The sequence below is a fragment of the Solanum pennellii genome, chromosome 1, assembly GCF_001406875.1.
Source record: "Solanum pennellii chromosome 1, SPENNV200".
Classification (NCBI taxonomy): Eukaryota; Viridiplantae; Streptophyta; class Magnoliopsida; order Solanales; family Solanaceae; genus Solanum; species Solanum pennellii.
Window position 1 is genome coordinate 108,685,620 of NC_028637.1, and position 18,837 is coordinate 108,704,456.

At 31.7% G+C, this 18,837-nt stretch overlaps 4 protein-coding genes across 4 annotated transcripts; all 4 read left to right on the plus strand.

The window, feature by feature from the left end:
- Nucleotides 1-1,243: 1,243 nt before the first annotated feature.
- LOC107004142 (SKP1-like protein 1B) lies at nt 1,244-3,151 on the plus strand. The gene is made up of 2 exons (XM_015202383.2): nt 1,244-1,798; nt 2,801-3,151. Exons 1-2 carry the CDS (start codon nt 1,496-1,498, stop codon nt 2,972-2,974), a joined length of 477 nt encoding a protein of 158 aa, XP_015057869.1. The 5' UTR covers nt 1,244-1,495; the 3' UTR covers nt 2,975-3,151.
- Nucleotides 3,152-4,312: 1,161 nt separating this feature from the next.
- Nucleotides 4,313-6,272, plus strand: LOC107008272 (SKP1-like protein 1B). Its single transcript, XM_015207235.2, has 2 exons — nt 4,313-4,706; nt 5,889-6,272. Exons 1-2 carry the CDS (start codon nt 4,410-4,412, stop codon nt 6,060-6,062), a joined length of 471 nt encoding a protein of 156 aa, XP_015062721.1. The 5' UTR covers nt 4,313-4,409; the 3' UTR covers nt 6,063-6,272.
- Nucleotides 6,273-14,428: 8,156 nt separating this feature from the next.
- LOC107007904 (aquaporin PIP2-7) lies at nt 14,429-15,777 on the plus strand. The gene is made up of 4 exons (XM_015206744.2): nt 14,429-14,799; nt 14,881-15,176; nt 15,250-15,390; nt 15,469-15,777. Exons 1-4 carry the CDS (start codon nt 14,505-14,507, stop codon nt 15,586-15,588), a joined length of 852 nt encoding a protein of 283 aa, XP_015062230.1. The 5' UTR covers nt 14,429-14,504; the 3' UTR covers nt 15,589-15,777.
- A 1,366-nt stretch (nt 15,778-17,143) lies between these two features.
- On the plus strand, nt 17,144-18,009 carry LOC107012153. The gene has a single exon (XM_015211919.2). The coding sequence runs from the start codon at nt 17,288-17,290 to the stop codon at nt 17,726-17,728; it is 441 nt and encodes a 146-aa protein (XP_015067405.1). The 5' UTR covers nt 17,144-17,287; the 3' UTR covers nt 17,729-18,009.
- The last annotated feature ends 828 nt before the right edge of the window (nt 18,010-18,837 follow it).

The following is an 18,837-nucleotide window of genomic DNA, read 5'->3' on the forward strand; positions in this document are numbered from 1 at the left end:
ACACCAACTAAAAGAGAGGGAGACTTTTGAAATATCAAATATATTTAGAGAAAAATAATAATAATTGAATGATATTTTAATTTTAAATATAAATGATATCTTAAAATAACTTCTTAAATTTGGACGATCATTTAAAAAATACGACTCCATATTTGACTTGTTTACACGTAATTCTCCTACTAACAAAAATATTAATTATTTTCTCCTTCTGGACTTCTTAACTTATATGACAAATATGGACAAAGTAACAACGGAGCATAATCATGATAATTTAGCTTCAAAAGGAATTTGGCATTATCCAAAGAAAGAAAAAAAATAGCAATTGTGATATTATCCAAATTCCATAGATAGAAAAATGCAAAAATAGAAAAACAATCACAGTTGGATCAATTCAGTTACTCTATTATTTATTTTTTGATTTTCCAAGCACTGTCAAACACTAAATTAATTTAAATTTTATATAACGTAAAAGAAAATATGCTCTTTCTAGAAGTCATTTAATTATACTCTTTGACGATGAATTATTACTATTATTTACTATAAAAATATTATGCAAGTTCTAAAAATAAAAGATTGTGAGAGACACACACAAAAAAGAATCATTTATTTATGCTTATGTGAAATCTCAATTAAAACACTATCATAAAATTTTACAAGGGCAAAAAAAATTGAGTTCAAAGTTGAAATGGTAAGATAATTTACTAAAAAATTTAAAAGGGCATTAAAATTGATTATTGAATTAAAAGGCCAACTTTCGTAAACTTGATACTGTTTAAATTAGGACAGCCGTTACAAGACGTGGAATTTCACGTTTCTTGTAAGGCTAATAACAAGTTTAAACCCTAATTACAAAGCACGTGAAATTTCATGTCTTGCAGTGCATGAAATTCGCGTTTTGCGATGGATGCCCTACTTTAAACGGTGTTAAAATACAATTAGAAAAATGGCTAATGGAGGCTGTCTTACAAGTGCCTTGCGGTGGCTGCCCTAATTTAAATTCTAATTTTAACGGTGTTAAATTACAATTAGAAAATGGCTAATGGCCGTTGAGCGTTACAAACACATGAAATTCCTCGCCTTGCGGCAACTGTCCTAATTAAAACCATAAATTAAACAATATTAAATTCACAATTAGAAAATTATCCTTTTAACTCAATAGTAAATTTTATTATCCTTTTAAAATTTTTGACAAATTTTCTTACCTTTTTAATTTTCTACTCAAGACAATCTCTTAAGAAGAGAAGAAAACGTACTATTGTATATATATATATATAATTAGGTCGATGGAGCCGAAAAGGTATAACTTTAAGGAGGGTGGTAAATTAAAGAGAATTACCACAGTAAAATCAAAACGGTTACTTACAATAAAACGCCTATATATAGTCTCCCTCCCCTCACTCACTCACTCACTTGTGCTTAGTAACAAAAACTCAACCGTTTTCTCTCTCCGTTAGTGTTTGCTTTCTTTCTCGATTCACCGACCCACTGACCGACTATGTCTTCTCCAAAGAAGATCTTGTTGAAGAGCAACGATGGCGAGGTTTTCGAGGTGGAGGAAGCGGTTGCTTTGGAATCTCAGACCATCAAGTTTTTGATCGAGGACGATTGCGCCGGCTCACACATCCCTATTTCCAATGTTTCTGGCAACATTTTGGCAAAGGTTCTCGAGTACCTTAAGCGCCATGTGGAAGAGGAATCCACATCTAAGACAGAGGGCGCCGACGCTGATGTTGCTTTGAAGGTCTTTGATGCTGAATTTGTCAAAGTTGATCAGAAAACTCTCTTTGACCTGATTCTGGTATGGTTTGATTTTTACTCTTTTCGTTGTTAATTTTTTATGATTTTGTTTGTTCTGATTTCTACTGTTTGCCTTGTTTTTTGCTATAAACTTCATCTGAAGTTATATGCTCTGTTTTACGATTTCTGCTTCTGTTAATTTTATTGTTTGTGTATTCGGTTTAATTGTTTATGCTGCTTGTTGATTTTCCTGTTTTTCTGGTTTTTTAGGGTGTATCCGTAGTTGCATCTTTATGCGATGCTTAATAAAAATAATCTGTGTATGTGTATGCAGTTGCATTGTTAAGCCCTTTGTTGTACTCATTTGATTTATTTATCCTAATTGTTTAGGGTTCATACGCATACTATAGTGCATCTATTAGGCAGTTTACAAATATAGGGTGATAACGTGTAGAGTCTGTAGTTTTGAAAATTCTGGCTGAACGTTGGATATGTTGTACACTTTTGATCTGGCACTTAAATTGCAAAGTCCCAAACTGTATGACCCCAATTCAGATTTAATATTGACATACTATTCTCATAGAAGTATCTTCTACCCGCCCCAGTTCTCTCTCTGTGTGTTCATGTTTCAAAAGTTACATCAATTTTTAGGCATTAGGGGGGCTTCAACATGCTTCTAATTTCTTTTACAATGTAGATTTTGTTCCTTTGTTCATTCTGTAGTTTTGGAAATTCCAACCCCTATAAGTGGCTGATCATTGTATGTGTTATACTGTTCAATTCCTTATTATAATTATTATTATTAGAATTTGGAAGTGAATTTGAAAATTGATCTCTCAACATCTATAGTTTAATATTTGCTACCCTGTCATTATCACTAATAGATCATGTGAGAATAGGAATAGTCTCTACCCACCCCAGGTGTGTTCATGTTCATGTTGTGTGTATAAAAACAATGCGAGGATAGCAATTGGTCGCTTGAACCCATTGTTTATATGCTTCGTTTCTTCACTTTGTAATGCTATGCTTTAATTATAATGCACACTGTTTTGCGACATTTCAGGCTGCAAACTATCTGAACATCAAGAGTCTGCTTGATCTGACCTGCCAGACTGTGGCTGACATGATCAAAGGTAAGACCCCAGAGGCGATTCGCAAGACCTTCAACATAAAGAATGACTTCACTCCAGAGGAAGAGGAGGAGGTTAGGAGGGAGAATGCATGGGCATTTGAATGAAGCTCTGCCAATGTTTTCATATTCTGGTGCTGGAATTGTAGTAGATTTCTATCAAGTGTTATGTTTGTTGTTTTCTTAATGTTTTGTTGTTGAAACCTTTAGATATTACTTTCTTGTTCACAACTTTTGCTTTGCAACTTGAAGTCGTTATGCAACGAAGATTTGATAATTTCTTTTTGCTGTGCGTATATTTATTTATTATCCATTTTGCAATTTTTTTCTCATGTCAAAATTTAATTGTATATCAAAATTTATATAGACTTAGAATGCTTAAAATGCACCTATTATTTCTATCTTAATAAATAGAATATATTTTTGAGTTCCTACTGAAAGTATTTCAATTATTATATTTGGAAGAGGATATCTACAGTCCAAGTTTTTCACATTAAACATTCCATGACTTATATGCTTTGAGAGGTTATTTTCTATTCTAATAATAAAAAAGCTTATTATTATAATTACAAAAACTCTTGAGAAAAGAAATTTCATATATTTGGATATAACTTGTGAAGCCAGAAGTAAACAATACTTCTTTATTTTAACTAAAACAAAATCGAGGCGGTGAAGCCGAAAAGGCCAAACTTTTTAAACTGAATGATCAAAAATTTGCAATACAACTATGATACCATAAATTTTCAAATATTCTTGACAAATATCATTCAAATGAAAATATTAGTTTGGTCATAAATTTTTAAATATTTTTGATAAAAATATTATTTGGGTGAAAATTTCATACCATATGTATAATCATAAAATTTGGGAAATAGCTATCACATTTTCAGAAAAATATGATTTACACCCATAAATTTTAAAAACTATCAAAACTAACTATAAATTTGTATTATAAGTCAATTAGATGTTCGTTACAACAATAACAAATAATGTCCATGACACTAGAGCAATGTAGTAATTTGGAGTGAGTGAAATAAGCATCATTCAATACATCGTGACTAGACAAAGTACATGACTTTGTTACATTGAGCTAATTTTTCATCATTTTCATCAACAATCATATTATTTTTTAATAGTCACTAAGTATTTGATCACTATTTTGGTGTTCACGTATAAGATTACGTAATACAACGCAAATAATTATTATAGAAGGTATTTTTATAAAAGAAAAAAATTTGGGATAAAATTTTAATTTTTAAAAGATCCCAAATAATGAGATTTTGATCCTAATATTAAAAAAATTACTGTTTAGAAATTTGAAATATTTACCAAAAGTATTTGCCAAATAATAATAAATTGTATCAACAAACATGGCAAATATTTTCTCAAATATTATTTGAGAAATCTATTTCCAAACGGGCCCCTATATAAATCTATTACCCTTTCTATTAGACTTCTTATTGTTAGCTTTCACAAAAAAAAAACTCATCCGTTTTCTCTCTCGTCATCAGTTTTAGGGTTTGATATTTATCATCGACCGACTATGTCTACTCCGACGAAGATCTTGTTGAAGAGTTCTGATGGTGAGGTTTTCGAGGTGGATGAGGCGGTTGCTTTGGAATCGCAGACCATCAAGCACTTGATTGAGGACGATTGCGCCGGCTCTAACATCCCTCTCCCTAATGTTACAAGCAAGATCTTGGCAAAGGTGATTGAGTACTCTAAGCGCCATGTCGAAGCCTCGTCTAAGACAGAGGACAAGGCCGCCGAGGATGAATTGAAGGTCTTTGATGCTGAATTTGTTAAAGTTGATCAGGGAACTCTTTTTGATCTGATTCTGGTATGGTTCCAGTTTTACTGTGGAATTGTTTTTATTATGTTGATTTTTTTATGGTTTTGCTGTACTGATTTTGACTGATTGCTGGTTTGTTTGTTTGATTTTCTGTTTCAGGGTTGTATGGCTTGTTTTACGATTTCTGTTTCTGATGCTTCTATTGTTTATGTATTCGGTTTAATTTTTTATGCTTGTGATTGGTTTGCCCGATTTTCTGTTTTTAGGGTTTCTCTGTAGTTTTACTTTTTATGCGATGTTTCCTTTCTCTTTTGCTTTAATTGTTTGTGTATTCAGATCTGTTTTTATGCCTTCGTTGTACTTATTGATTGATTGATAGTTTTATTTGCCTGATTGTTTAGGGTTCATTCGCATACTATAATTCAATTTTTAGGTATTTTACAAGTATAGGCTGATAGCATGCTTATAATTTCCTTTAATGTAGACTTTGTTCTTATTGTTGTTTCTGTAGTTATGTGAATTCTGGCTGATCAGGTATATAGTATACAGTTTTGATTTGACACTCATATTGTAGAGTCTCTAAATGTATGACCTAATTCATATTTAGTATTTGCTTCCACTGTCACTAATAAAGTAACCTCTAGCCTCCCCAGTTCCCACTTTGTGTGTTCTTCTTCTTGTTGAAAAAGTTAAACTTCAACTTTTAGGCATTTTACAAGTATAGGCTGATAACATGCTTATAATTTCTTCTGATACAAACTTTATTATTATTGTTGATACTGTACATTTGGGAATTCTGAACCCCTTTGAGTGGTGGCTCATCATTGTGTATGTTTCACTCTCTTGATCTGGCAATCATATTGAGTCCCAAAGAGTGTGACACATTCATTTTACTTTTAGTGATAATTATTATTATTTTGGAAGCCAAATGTTCTTTCAATAACTAGTTTAATATTTGCTTTCATAGTCACCGATATTAATATATCAATGCTAATAGAAGTAATCTCTACCCTCCCCCAATTTCCACTTTGTGGGACTACACTGTGTGTGTGTTCTTGTTGTGATAGTAGAAGTAACATCTAAAACAATCTACAGATGAACTGTGGAGCCCTGATAAATATAGTTGGTTGCTTTAACTCATTGTTATGTGCTCTTTGGTTCCTCACTTTGTAATGGTATATTGGTGATTTGCTTTAGATTCTAATTCATACTGTTGTTGTGATTTCTCAGGCGGCTAACTACCTGAATATCAAGAGTCTGCTTGATCTGACCTGTCAGACTGTGGCAGACATGATCAAAGGAAAGACTCCGGAGGAGATCCGAAAGACTTTTAACATCAAGAACGACTTCACTCCGGAGGAAGAGGAGGAGGTCAGGAGGGAGAATGCTTGGGCATTTGAATGAAGCCAACCAATGTTCTCATATTCTGGTGATGGAGTTGGGAATATATAGTAGTAGATTTCTATCAGCAATCGTTATGTAGTAGTAAATATGTCCTTGATGTTTGCTTCTGAACCTTTAGATATTGTTCTTCCTAACTTTTGCAGTAAAACTTTGTTCTTCAGTGAAGACGAGTTGATCCAGTTTTTACTTAGTTACATATTGCTGGAGATATATGTTGATCGTAAGGTCTCTTCTTATTGTTATTTGAAGTGGTGTTTGGCTAGTGGGATTTTAGTCCTTGGCATCTGCTTCTAACTTCCATGGAAGTTGCAACTCAAAGAAGGCAACAAGGTGATATAGAGTGAAGCAATACACTAAAATGAAAGCTATATGATATTTGACAAAGCCAAATGGGAGAAGCTGTTTGAACTGCAACTATATTGAACAACACGCAATAACATTGAACTGTTATGCAACTTCAGTACTGAAGCTCATTGTAGAGCTATCAATCTGCAACTAGGCCTAGTTAAATTGCGATTTTGAATCTTTATGTGTTATTTACCTGATTATTTATCCTACTCCCAATATGGCCATATATCCTTTAAAACTACTACCTTATTGTCAATTAAGAGGGAAAAACAAGTAATGTTCAGTGTCACTGCGTATTCCTGTTAAGTATACAACTGGACTTACTGTTTTAGGATTATTATTCAAATTTCGAAATATGATGGGTTGCTAACTCTACCTCTTTTCACTTGTCGGATCTCTACCAGTGTCCACGCAAATCCCAGAAAATATTACCCAAAGCTATTATTTCCCTGAGGACACCACTAGTTTTCTAAAGTTTAACTCTTTACTTTCGTCTAACTTGGAATCACTTGAAGTTTGTCATATCTGATGCTTGGATATAGTTTAAAGAATATAACCCGTGTCTATCACAATCCTAAAAGTTACTCTCTCCGTCCCTAATTACTTGTCCACTTTTCTTTTTATAGTTATCCCTAATTACTTGTCCATTTTGACAGGACAATTCTTTTTACCTATTATACCCACAATTAAATGACTAATTACTTTGAAAAATGTAGAACTTTTCATCCACTTCATAATTAATAGGGGTAAAATGGTAAACTCATTACGTCATTAATTATTTTCTTAATAGGTGTGCCAATTCAAAAATGGACAAGTAAAAAGGGACAGCAGTTCCCATGTCTTTTGAGAAAAAACTCGTAAAATCATTTGTTTTGCAGATTATAAACATATTATGAGAAGAAGATAAATCTTTACACAGCTCAAGTCTTCTTACATGCATCACATGTCACAATTATATGTCAAACTATACATAATCCTCAATTGCTCTATTAATTGCAGTTTTTTTTTTAATTCTTGTGGAATATCATATCTTTCATCAAAAACCTCATTTTGATGCGGAGGTGTTCAATTTTGGACCTAATCAATCCTCAATTTTGTGTTCACATTCATATAAAATCACCCCATCATTTTTTCAATCGCTAGATCGTTTGTTTTTTAGACAATAAACATATCATAAGAAGAAAGATCTTTTCCATAGCTCAAGTCTTATTACATACATCATCACATGTGCCAATTATCAAACTATATATAATAATCAATTGCTCTATCTAATTGCAGTTTTTTTTGTTTTACTTTAGGAATATCATATCATATCTTTTACAAAAAAAAAAAATATATGTATGAACCTCATTTTGATGAAAGTGCATATGGTGGAGGGTGTACAATATGTTGTTCTTTTGCCAAAAAGATTTGGCTGAGGCAGAGTATATGTTTGTTTTCATTGTCACCTTCTTTTACTTATTATGGGCAAGTGGGCAACAACATGAACTTGTCTTTTCAAGAATCAAAATGCTACAATATATATCCACATACATAAGACAATATAATTCAAGAAACTATGGAATATATATATATGTGCAAATATAAGTGTGGTCCGATTCTTATAATGAAGACAAAATTTTAAATATGTTAAGCTGTGTTCCTTGTCTATACAAAAACAAAATATATATCACTATATTACTTTACCAAAAAAAATAATAATAAAACAAGGGTTATTTGATACAATAAATTACGTAGATCCAACTTTATTGACAAATCAGAATAATAAGATGCATCGAATGAGATATCAAGGCAAAACCAAATAGCCTATTTAAAATAAAGAGCACTTCACTCAACTTCAAGATTAGTGATAGGGTAAAAATAAAGGAAGGACAAAAGAAAGACTTCGATATTAAATTAATTGATCCTCTATGAAAAGAAGAAAAATGGCATATAACTTATTTTATATTTATCTATCAAGCCCTTATAAATTATATAAAAATTAGTACTTATTTCTTATCCAACTATTAAGTCACCCAATTGAATTAATCTGGTAAAAACCTTTATCGATACCACCATAAGATAAGTAGACTACACTAATTTTATTTTTATATTTTTAAAAAACTTCACAGAATCATTAAAAATAATCTAAACCCTTAAAAGGGTTGCTGTATAATATAATTATAAACGAGATATATAATCTCATTTTTTGAATTAATATGATAATCAAATACAATACAAATGGAAAATTATCGTAAATAGTCATTATAATAAATTTATTCATTCTCCATAGCTATAGTTTACATATTTATGGGATGTAGCTATAATTTAAGCTGTCTCGTTTGTATAATTCGCGGATGAGTTTCTATTATTGAGCTAATTTTTTTTTTGTATAAAGTTGAAATATAAAATTTATAAAAAAACAAACATATGAACTTTAAACAATCATACAAAATATGTTATACAAAAGTTATACACATTACAAATATGTAAACGATACAAACTCAAAACTCCAGCTCATAATCATAGAATATTGGTTCAGAGTGATAATTAACTAAAATTATAGTATGATGACTGATTAAATACTATATATTTAAGGCAGAATAACCTGGAAGACCCTTATAATTGACTATGTTTATCACCTGAACTCTTCTACTCACGACTTTATCAACTGAACACTTAAAATTAAAGAAAACTATAAAAAAAACTCATTTCCATTATGTTGTATTTTTTTTCTTCTTCCTCCTCATAATTTCACCCAACCCCACCATCACCACACACAATTCTCTCTCTTTCTCTTCGATCTCTTCTTCTTCAAATTTTTTCAGTACTTTTACCCACAATTCCCCCTCTTTCTCTTGTCATATGCTACCTATCATTCGAGAGTTCTATAACGATTCAGGAAAAAAAATTTATTTAGATTTTGGTAAAAGAGGGGAAGGGGAGGAAGTGGTTCTAAATTGTGAAAAAATGTGAATTTTAGATGAGTTATTGAAAAGCGTATTTTTGAAAATTGAAATTTCTTTGTAAATGTAAGACTTTCAACATTATTAAGAATTCTCTATAATGACCCATTTTTTGTCTCCTTCTCTTCTTTCTCTCATCCTCTATCATTAGAGTCACTTTATTTTCTCACCACCATTAAAATAACAAAATTTATAACAAAAAACATAACGAAAGCTGTGCTTATCTCTAATTCCTCTTCATATTAAAAAATTCACTATGAAAGGAAAAATGTAATTAGTAGCAAAATAGATGAAAAATATGGGAAGAGAAGAAAAAATAAAAAGAAATCAAGAAATAAATGAATTTAAAGATTAGTTTTAAAAATATTATTTGTAATTAAAAAAAATATGTGACTATGTATTTATGATGTGGATACTGGATAGTGAGCGATTGAAAGACACACTTAATCATTCTGTTTAAAATATTCTATTTTAATAATTTTAAGTGTTTAATTGATAAAATCATTAATAGAAGAGTTCAGGAGATAAATTAAGTCAAATACATTAGTCTCTCAATTATTCCGTCTATATTAAAACTTTCACAAATATCCACTATTAATCCCCTAATTTTCCCTAAATCTAATCACAAATTAAATATCGAAATAATTTGGGGCCCTTAATAAATTTATGGTATTTGCAAAAAGTGGTTCGAACGGAAAGAAATAGATTCAACCGTTGCGTACCAACTGCCCAAGGAACTCTCTGGAAACACCAACGGCTTTTTCCAAATTGATACGTGTCGACTTCTCACTGGTTCCGGTTTTTCTCTTTTATCCTGTTCGACTAGCAACACAAAACTCCATCTATTACACAAAAGTTACGTTGTGATAGGGTGAGGATGGAATTTTGCGATCGATATAATTAATATGAAATATTATTATTCGAGGAACTTGTTTTCTCTAATTTTATTAAATTATTTTTTAAAATACATTTTTAAATTTTTTAACCAATTAAATGTTTGAAGTCTCCACTGTATCGAATACACCTAAAAGAGTCAATTTTTCTGATGATTTGTCTTGTCCAAGCAAAAAGTAGTCCTCCACTAGTTGTAATCAATACAATAAGGACTGGTTTTTTTTTTCCTTGTAACGTCAACGTGATGTTTGTTCTAAAGAAGAATCTACCAGCTTCATATAGCTAGCGTTTGGCCATAGATTTCCAAATATTCTTGGCAAATATTATTTGAGTGAAAATTTGGGTGAAATTTCACCATCTGTTTGGCCATAAAATTTGGGAAATATATTTCAACTTTTTAGAAAAATATGATTTATACCCACAAGTTTTAAAAACTATCAAAACTAACTAAAAGTTTGTATTACAAGTCAATTGAATGTTCGTTACAACAATAACAAATAATGTCCATGACACTAAAACGATGTGGTAATTTGGAGTGAGTGCAACAAGAATTATTCCATGTATCGTGAAGCAGACAAAGTACATGACTTTGTTACCTAAAGCCAATTTTTAATAATTTTCATCAACAATCATATCATTATTTAATATTCACTAAATATTTCATCACTATTTTGGTGTTCACGTAAAAAATGATGTAATACAACGCAAGCAAAAACTAGAGAGGGTGTTTTTGTAAAAGATAAAAGATTGGGGTAAAATTTTAATTTTCAAAATATCCCAAATAATGAGATTTGGCCCAAATACTAGAAAAAACTAGTATTTGGAAATTTGGGATATTTGCCAAAAATATTTGCCAAATAATGGCAAATTGTATGGACAAACATTATTTGCCAAATTTTTCCCAAATATATTTATGGCCAAACGGGCCCATAGAGTATAACACAAATAAATAAAAAACTGACTTCCCATATCATTTTTACATATATCATTTTTATACTTAACATATAATCTAGTGACTTTATCAGGAGTTTTATGTAAGTTACACTGATTATTTTCCAACTTTGTTTTGAAATATTGCCTTTTTTTCAGTTTCAAAATGTTATGTGTGAAATTCTTTGATAACATCCTGAAATTTGAAACTTAGTGATAATAATAATCCCTAAAGAATTTTTAAAAAGGTGCTCGAGTCAAATTATTTATTTATTATAGAGAGGAGAATGTATGTTTTTTTAGTGGAACAAAGATGGAAATAATTAGTTGTGGGGTTGAAGTAGGCAAATAAGTGCTAGCTGTGTAGCACATGATTCTATCGATTTGTCCATTCTACGATGGGGTTGGAATTTTATTTGAAATTTGCGCACATCAAGCTTATTTTTTGGACGATGCTTTTAATGAAAATAAGAAAATCTTAATTATTCTTTTGAAACATAACTTACGCGAGTGGCTATCGTTTTAATAATTTTCTAGCATAATTTAAATGCATTTCTCTAATTTTTTTAATTATAATTTTGAAATCGTAATTCTTAAACTAATTTATAATACTTTAGGTAGAATAAAATAATATGTGTCTAACTTGGATGACAGAGAAATATTGTATTTTTCTGGCTTTATCCTAATAAAGAATCAGTACCCTGCTAAGTTGACCACATTAATTAATTAAATAAACAAAAATTCAACTATACCCACGCAAAAAACAATCTGTTTTATTTTGTCTTTCAACATATAAACTAATATATAATAAACCAAGATTTTCATATAATAATCATTTAAACACAGATAAGTACAGCAATGAATTGTATCACTAATGATTGATCAAAGTACAAAACCACATAAACAAAATAATAGAATAAGTTCTGATTATGAGTTAACACAATCAATATTATTCCTAGTGAGGGCCTGAGGGGGTGCTACTATATTATAATTAGGAAGTTAGACATAAGTACGAGAACATGCATCCCCTACCACCTCGATTTAATTTATGGAAAAGATACTACATCTAATATATTGTGTTATACCAAGTTATGAATAACAAATTATTTATGCTAATTATTACCGATTATTTGGAAATATTGTACATTGTTAGTTTACAAAATTTTGTCTCAACCTTTATTGTTTTAAGCTAATACGTTGACAACAGTAACAATATTTCAATGTGATCTTACAAATGAAATCTGAAAAGGACAAGGGCCAAAGAGTGTACACAAATCTTATTTCTTCTTTGTAAGATGTAAAAATGTCGTTTCTGATGAATCTTCGCCTCAAGAAAAAGATAAGCTAGTGATGTTAACATTTACTATTACTAAAATACAATACAATAAGTAGTTAGTTTCATGACAATACATTGTATAGTTTTATGATCTATGCTGATACTAATTAAAAGAGGTATTTTTCCCATTAATTTCATTATCTTGGACTAAGGGGTTTATCTTTGGGATTCAAAGGTAAGTTAAGAGCTACTAAGTAACTCAATCTCATACTTAGATTCTAAGCATGAAATCTTCAAGTACCAAAATTTGTAAAAATTCTTTGAATAGGACTCACTCAAATATTCCTTTTACTTCAAGTGAATTTGCCAAGTGGATGACAAAGTTTCAACTTTGTTTGGAAGTTCCTTTCATTAAGGGTAGGTAAAATAATATCAATAGATAATAATATCTCTGTTTACTTTTATTTCAAAACTATTAGTTTACTTATTTATAAAAAATAAAAAATATGGACTTACTTATTCTTGCCTTAGAGACTACTAAAATTGATACGACATATTAATTCTCTCTTTTTTCAGGTTATTATCTCTCTATAAAACAAACTAATGCGGTTAAATAATTCTTTAAATAGAAAAAACAAGTAAAAATGATAAGACATATTAAAATTTATACAATTTGAATGATCAGAAAAACTAGTATCGACCTATGATTATATCCAAAACTTGCCCGTTTGTATTCTTATATCAACATTTATTATTCATTTATTGTTATGCTTCAATTTTTTCAAAAAAAAAAAAGAGAGGAAGTTGAAGAAAAAAGACGTATAACGGCTAGAATAGTTTGTAGACAAAAGAAAGTCTAACCCCACAACAACGCAGATACAGCCCAAACACATGGTCTAGCTGGTTCTGGTCCCATCAAAACACAATTATCATAACATGTTTTTTTTTAAAAAAATCAAAAAGTTGTATTTTTGGTCCTTGACAAATGACAAGAGATAATTTTCGAACGTATTAGCGAAAACATTACACGCCATTAATTCTAAATAGAGATAATTGTATATAATAGCAAACTAATAATCTAAAATAAATGAAGTAATTACGATTTGATTTAATTGTACTCCATATCAAACGTTAGCCAAAGTTTGTCAGTCGCCTCTCTCCCAAAAATCTCGCTCGCCACTCTCCCATTCTCGCTCGCCACTCTCCCTCTGCTCGCCTCTCTCGCTTTATACACAGAAGTGTATAAATTGTGCTTCTGTTTTGTATAAAGCAAGAGAAAATTGTATATACACATGCAAAAATATATATCTTCGTGCTATACACTTAATTATACAATTTACAAACATTTTATATCAATTAAATTGTAGACAAATGTAAAATTTATACAAATATTGCACCGAAAAGGCCAACGAATTATATAATTGTGAACTATACAATTGCAATGAAATACAATTTTCACTCACTTTATACAACAGAAGTGTATATATTGTGTTTCTGTTTTTGTATAAAGCGAGAGAAAAACATATATCTTCTTCCTATACACTTATAATTATGCAATATACATACATTTTACTTCGATTTAATTGTATGCAAAACAAATTTTATACAAATATTGCAGCAAAATAGGCCGCGAATTATATAATTATGCATTATATAATTGCATTGAAATAGGATAGCGAATTATACAATTACAGTGAAATAGGTCAACGAATTATACAATTTAAGTCAGGGAATTATACAATTGTACATGTATAGCGAATTATACAGTTTTATATTTGCTATGGAGCATAATTATATAAATTTTACTATATCATATAAATATAAATTTTTTATTTGCTATATGTGAAAATTGTCTTTCTAAATATTACTAGTACAACACTGTATAATAACTAATGCACACTCTTTAATTATGTATGTACTTTTCTTTCAAATTCAAAATTCTATTCCAATCGTACCCTCACCTTATCCATAAAAGCCGCTCTCCTCTCTCCATTTGCTCACAACGCACTCATATTATTTCCTCTGATACAAATAGATTCCGAAGCAAAAATGTCAAAAGAAGTGATTGAAGAAGGACAAGTTCAACAGCATGGCAAAGATTATGTGGATCCACCACCTGCACCGTTGCTCGATTTTGCTGAACTCAAACTCTGGTCTTTCTACAGAGCTTTAATTGCTGAGTTTATTGCTACTCTGCTTTTCCTCTACGTCACTGTCGCTACAGTTATCGGACACAAGAAGTTGAACGGTGCTGATAAATGTGACGGAGTTGGTATTCTCGGTATCGCTTGGGCTTTTGGAGGCATGATTTTTGTACTTGTCTACTGCACTGCCGGTATCTCTGGTGAGCACATACAGATCTAGAATTTTACTATTTGAAATTGAACTTAAATAAAACTAAACTCTTTGTGTGTGTGTTTTGTAGGTGGACATATTAACCCAGCAGTGACATTTGGGTTGTTTTTAGCAAGGAAAGTTTCATTAGTAAGGGCTGTGGGTTATATAATTGCACAATGTTTAGGTGCAATTTGTGGAGTTGGTTTTGTCAAGGCATTCATGACGCACCCATACAACGCACTAGGTGGTGGTGCTAATTATGTGCAATCTGGGTACAATAATGGCACTGCTTTGGGTGCTGAAATTATTGGTACTTTTGTCCTTGTTTACACTGTTTTCTCTGCTACTGACCCTAAGAGAAGCGCCCGCGATTCCCATATCCCTGTAAGTACCTTTCACTCATAAAAATTCAAATTCCCTTGAATCAGAATTTTTTATATGGTTTGGATGTTTAAAGGTGTTGGCTCCATTACCAATTGGGTTTGCTGTATTCATGGTTCATTTGGCTACAATTCCTATTACTGGAACTGGTATCAACCCTGCTAGGAGCTTTGGAGCTGCTGTTATTGCTGACAATAAAAATGTGTGGGATGACCAGGTAAGTCATCGATGCCTATTTTCAAACTAAGCGGGTGAACAAACGACTATTTAGGTTAATTCTTTGGTATATGTGCAGTGGATCTTTTGGGTTGGACCATTTGTGGGAGCATTGTTAGCAGCAGCATATCACCAATACATTTTGAGAGCTGCAGCTATTAAGGCCTTGGGTTCTTTCCGCAGCAACGCCACCAATTAAACCAACAACTAAAGCATTCATTTCATCTTTTGTTTATTTATTTTATTCAATATGTGTTTGAAAGAGGAATGTATGCAACTCTTTCATTATGTTGTATGTAATGCTAGTTTAATCTTAGCCTTGGATCTGTACTGTATTTATTTGTATCATCCTTATTAGTATTGGTCATATTTTTCATTATTCCACTTGGATTCCTCTCTCTCTATTTTTACATTATCATATTGTTCGTTCAAAATTAATACCAATAGTTGTTGTTTACGTTATGTCAACAGAACGTTTGCTAAACATCAAAAGATTACAAAAATAACACTGTTCTTTGCAATATCCGACTTTCTTAGCTCCTTCATCAGAAAAGTTAACTAGTAAGCAAAATCTTTGATTGAATAAGGTTGATCCCCCGAAATTTTGCAAGGGTAAACTCGGATAGGATAAGGTTGTGTGCACCTGGCCCTTTGGGTTTCAAATTTTTGTTCCCTATGTTAGGCGATCCTAATATTTGTAGTAATTAGGTCGGGATCGGATTCTATTTTACAAGTTAAGACCAAAAATATTGTTACTTTGGGTCAATCATCTCCTAATTGTAAAAATATTTATATTTCTTGCCATTTTGATAAAAAAGACGTATCAGTACTTTTTGCCTAGTACCTTAATTTATTCCACAACTAAACAAGCCATTACTTTATAAAATTAATTTTAGCGTCTCATTTTATTTTGCTTTTAATCATTTTGGTGCTTTGATTATGCCAATAATCCACAGACATGATGCCACGTGTCTCCAGTAAGAAAGGAAGATGCTTTTCTATGTTTTGGGCTTTGGTGGTTGGTCCCTCGTATTGAAGAAAGGTCTGAAAATAATTACAGGGCTGAGATGACATGTGCCTGGCCTATTTTGGGCTGTGGAAAACTAGCAATAGGCCTATTTGTGAAAAACAAAACAAAAGGTAAAAAGTGAAAACAATTTCATTACATTAGGTACACCAAAACCAGAGGAGAAATTGTAAAGATGACATGATATGGCAAAAACAAAAGCCACTCTGGAATACACAAGTCATGTGAGGTGAGGGGTCATGAGATTGACAATGAAACAAGAAAATCGAATTTGTTATATAACTCTACATGTATATTTGATGTATAACTTTAATACTATCTTCTCATAATTCATATAATGAATGACTATTTGTGGGACGTAGAGTATGAAATAGCCAGGCTAGTACAATTCAATTTACTTTTCTAAGTGACCAACGTTTTGTTTAATTTGGAGATTCTAAAAAAGTGAAAATTAGAATTAAAACTTCAAAGTCACGTATATTTCCTCATACAAAGTTCAAAGCATGATTATAATTTTATTCAATAAATATAATTTACTTTTTAAAGTGTCAAAAAAGTAAATTTAACATATTTCTTTAATAGAATAATAGATAAATATTATAATAAAATGTTAATTTGCTATGTTTTCTACGTCTAGGAAAAAGTATTACCCTCTTTTGAATTTTCATGAATCTTCTAAGTTGTTTGTATTGAAATATTCTGAGGACCAAATTGCAAAATCTAACAAATTACAAGGACCAACGTGGCTCTCAAGTCAACAAGATCCTCTCTATACAACTCAAATTCCCTGAAAAACCCTAGCCGATAACACTCCTAAATTACTAAGGAATAACTTAATCGGTAAATCATAAAGCTTATAGACCTTGCTACAATGGCTGGAAGATTCAGAGAGCTATTGAAGAAATACGGAAAGGTAGCATTGGGTGTTCACTTCTCTGTTTCAGCAGCTTCAATTACAGGTCTTTATGTTGCTGTTAAGAACAATGTAGACGTTGAAGCCCTGTTCGAAAAAATCGGAATGCCAGGTTTATCCAAAGAAAAAGTAGATGAAATTCCTAATTCACCCCAGCAAGTGATTTCCTCTGATGGGTTCGTTATGGAAGAACCCTTTAATCAGGATGGTGTGGCGGCGCCGACGCCAAAACAGAGGAATCGTACTGCTGAGCTGGCGGCGTCAAGTGGCGGTGCTCTTGCTGTAGCTGTGCTGCTTAATAAGGCTCTGTTTCCTGTTAGGGTTCCGATAACCCTTGGTCTTACGCCGCCGATCGCTAGGTTTCTTGCAAGGCGGAGAATTATCAACAACAGTGTATGATGAACATATATGTTTCTTCTAAACAATTTTTTTTTTCTGAATAATTTGAATCTCTCTGCTTTACTATAGTTTGATTTCCCTTACACTGTCAGGAGTTCGTAAAAGGGTGATCAATTAACACAAGTTAGAGGGTACCTGGGATATTTACCAGTCTTTTGGTCTTGGTTTGTTGGAGATGTATTTGAATGGAGAAATAGTTATATAGCTATATGCAACTGAAAGTTCTGTACTATGCTGAATTTCAATTGAAGTAATCATGTTTTGCTGTTGCTGCATAGAAACAAATCTTAGCCTAGCATTATAATGCTGTTTGTGGCAGCCATTATTAGTACACAAATCTGAATTTGAAGCCTTCTATTTTAAATCTTGCGTTATGCTGCAACCTTCAAAGGGGAAGGGGAAGCCCGGTGCACAAAGCATCCTGCATTAACAGGGAGCCACTCACTCCTAGGGTGTTTGATATAGAAAACTTATCTAATGCAATTATTATTGGCTGCTTCCACGGCTTGAACCCATGATCTGTAGGTACTGTTACTTCGCCCAGTGGCTAAGAGATCAAGCTTTGACAAAAATTGTCTAGTGTACTCATCTTGTTCAACTTCTAGAATGACATGTTTTTCTTATTGGGAATGATGATAGTGATCCAAACTTTGGGCAAGAAAGGAGGGTTTATAAGTTTTAATGAAGGTTGTGGAATTAGTGGTGTGGTTTGTGTAAAAGAACTCCAACTCCTAAACACCCTGTCGATATGTTTTAGCCCCTCCGTTTGAACTTGTAGTGGCCCAATTCAACTTACAACTGAACCATTGCACTCTTTATTTGAAGCAGTCATTTCAGATGAAACTGGTGGACTGGAAAGAACTGAAAGGTTTGTTATAGTCATAATTGGTGAAACTTTGATAACAAATTATACACTCTGTCACGTATTTTAGAGACTTTTCTGGACCTATTTGAGTTAAATATCGTTCATGGTTTGTTATGGAGTCGCGATTCTTGGTCAAGCAGAGTTGTAAAACATGGCATCAAGAATGCTTTATTAAGAGGCAATTTTTGAGCTACCGCTTCTTATAGTGATGCAAATTCTTTCACAGAACATTGGATCTACAGGA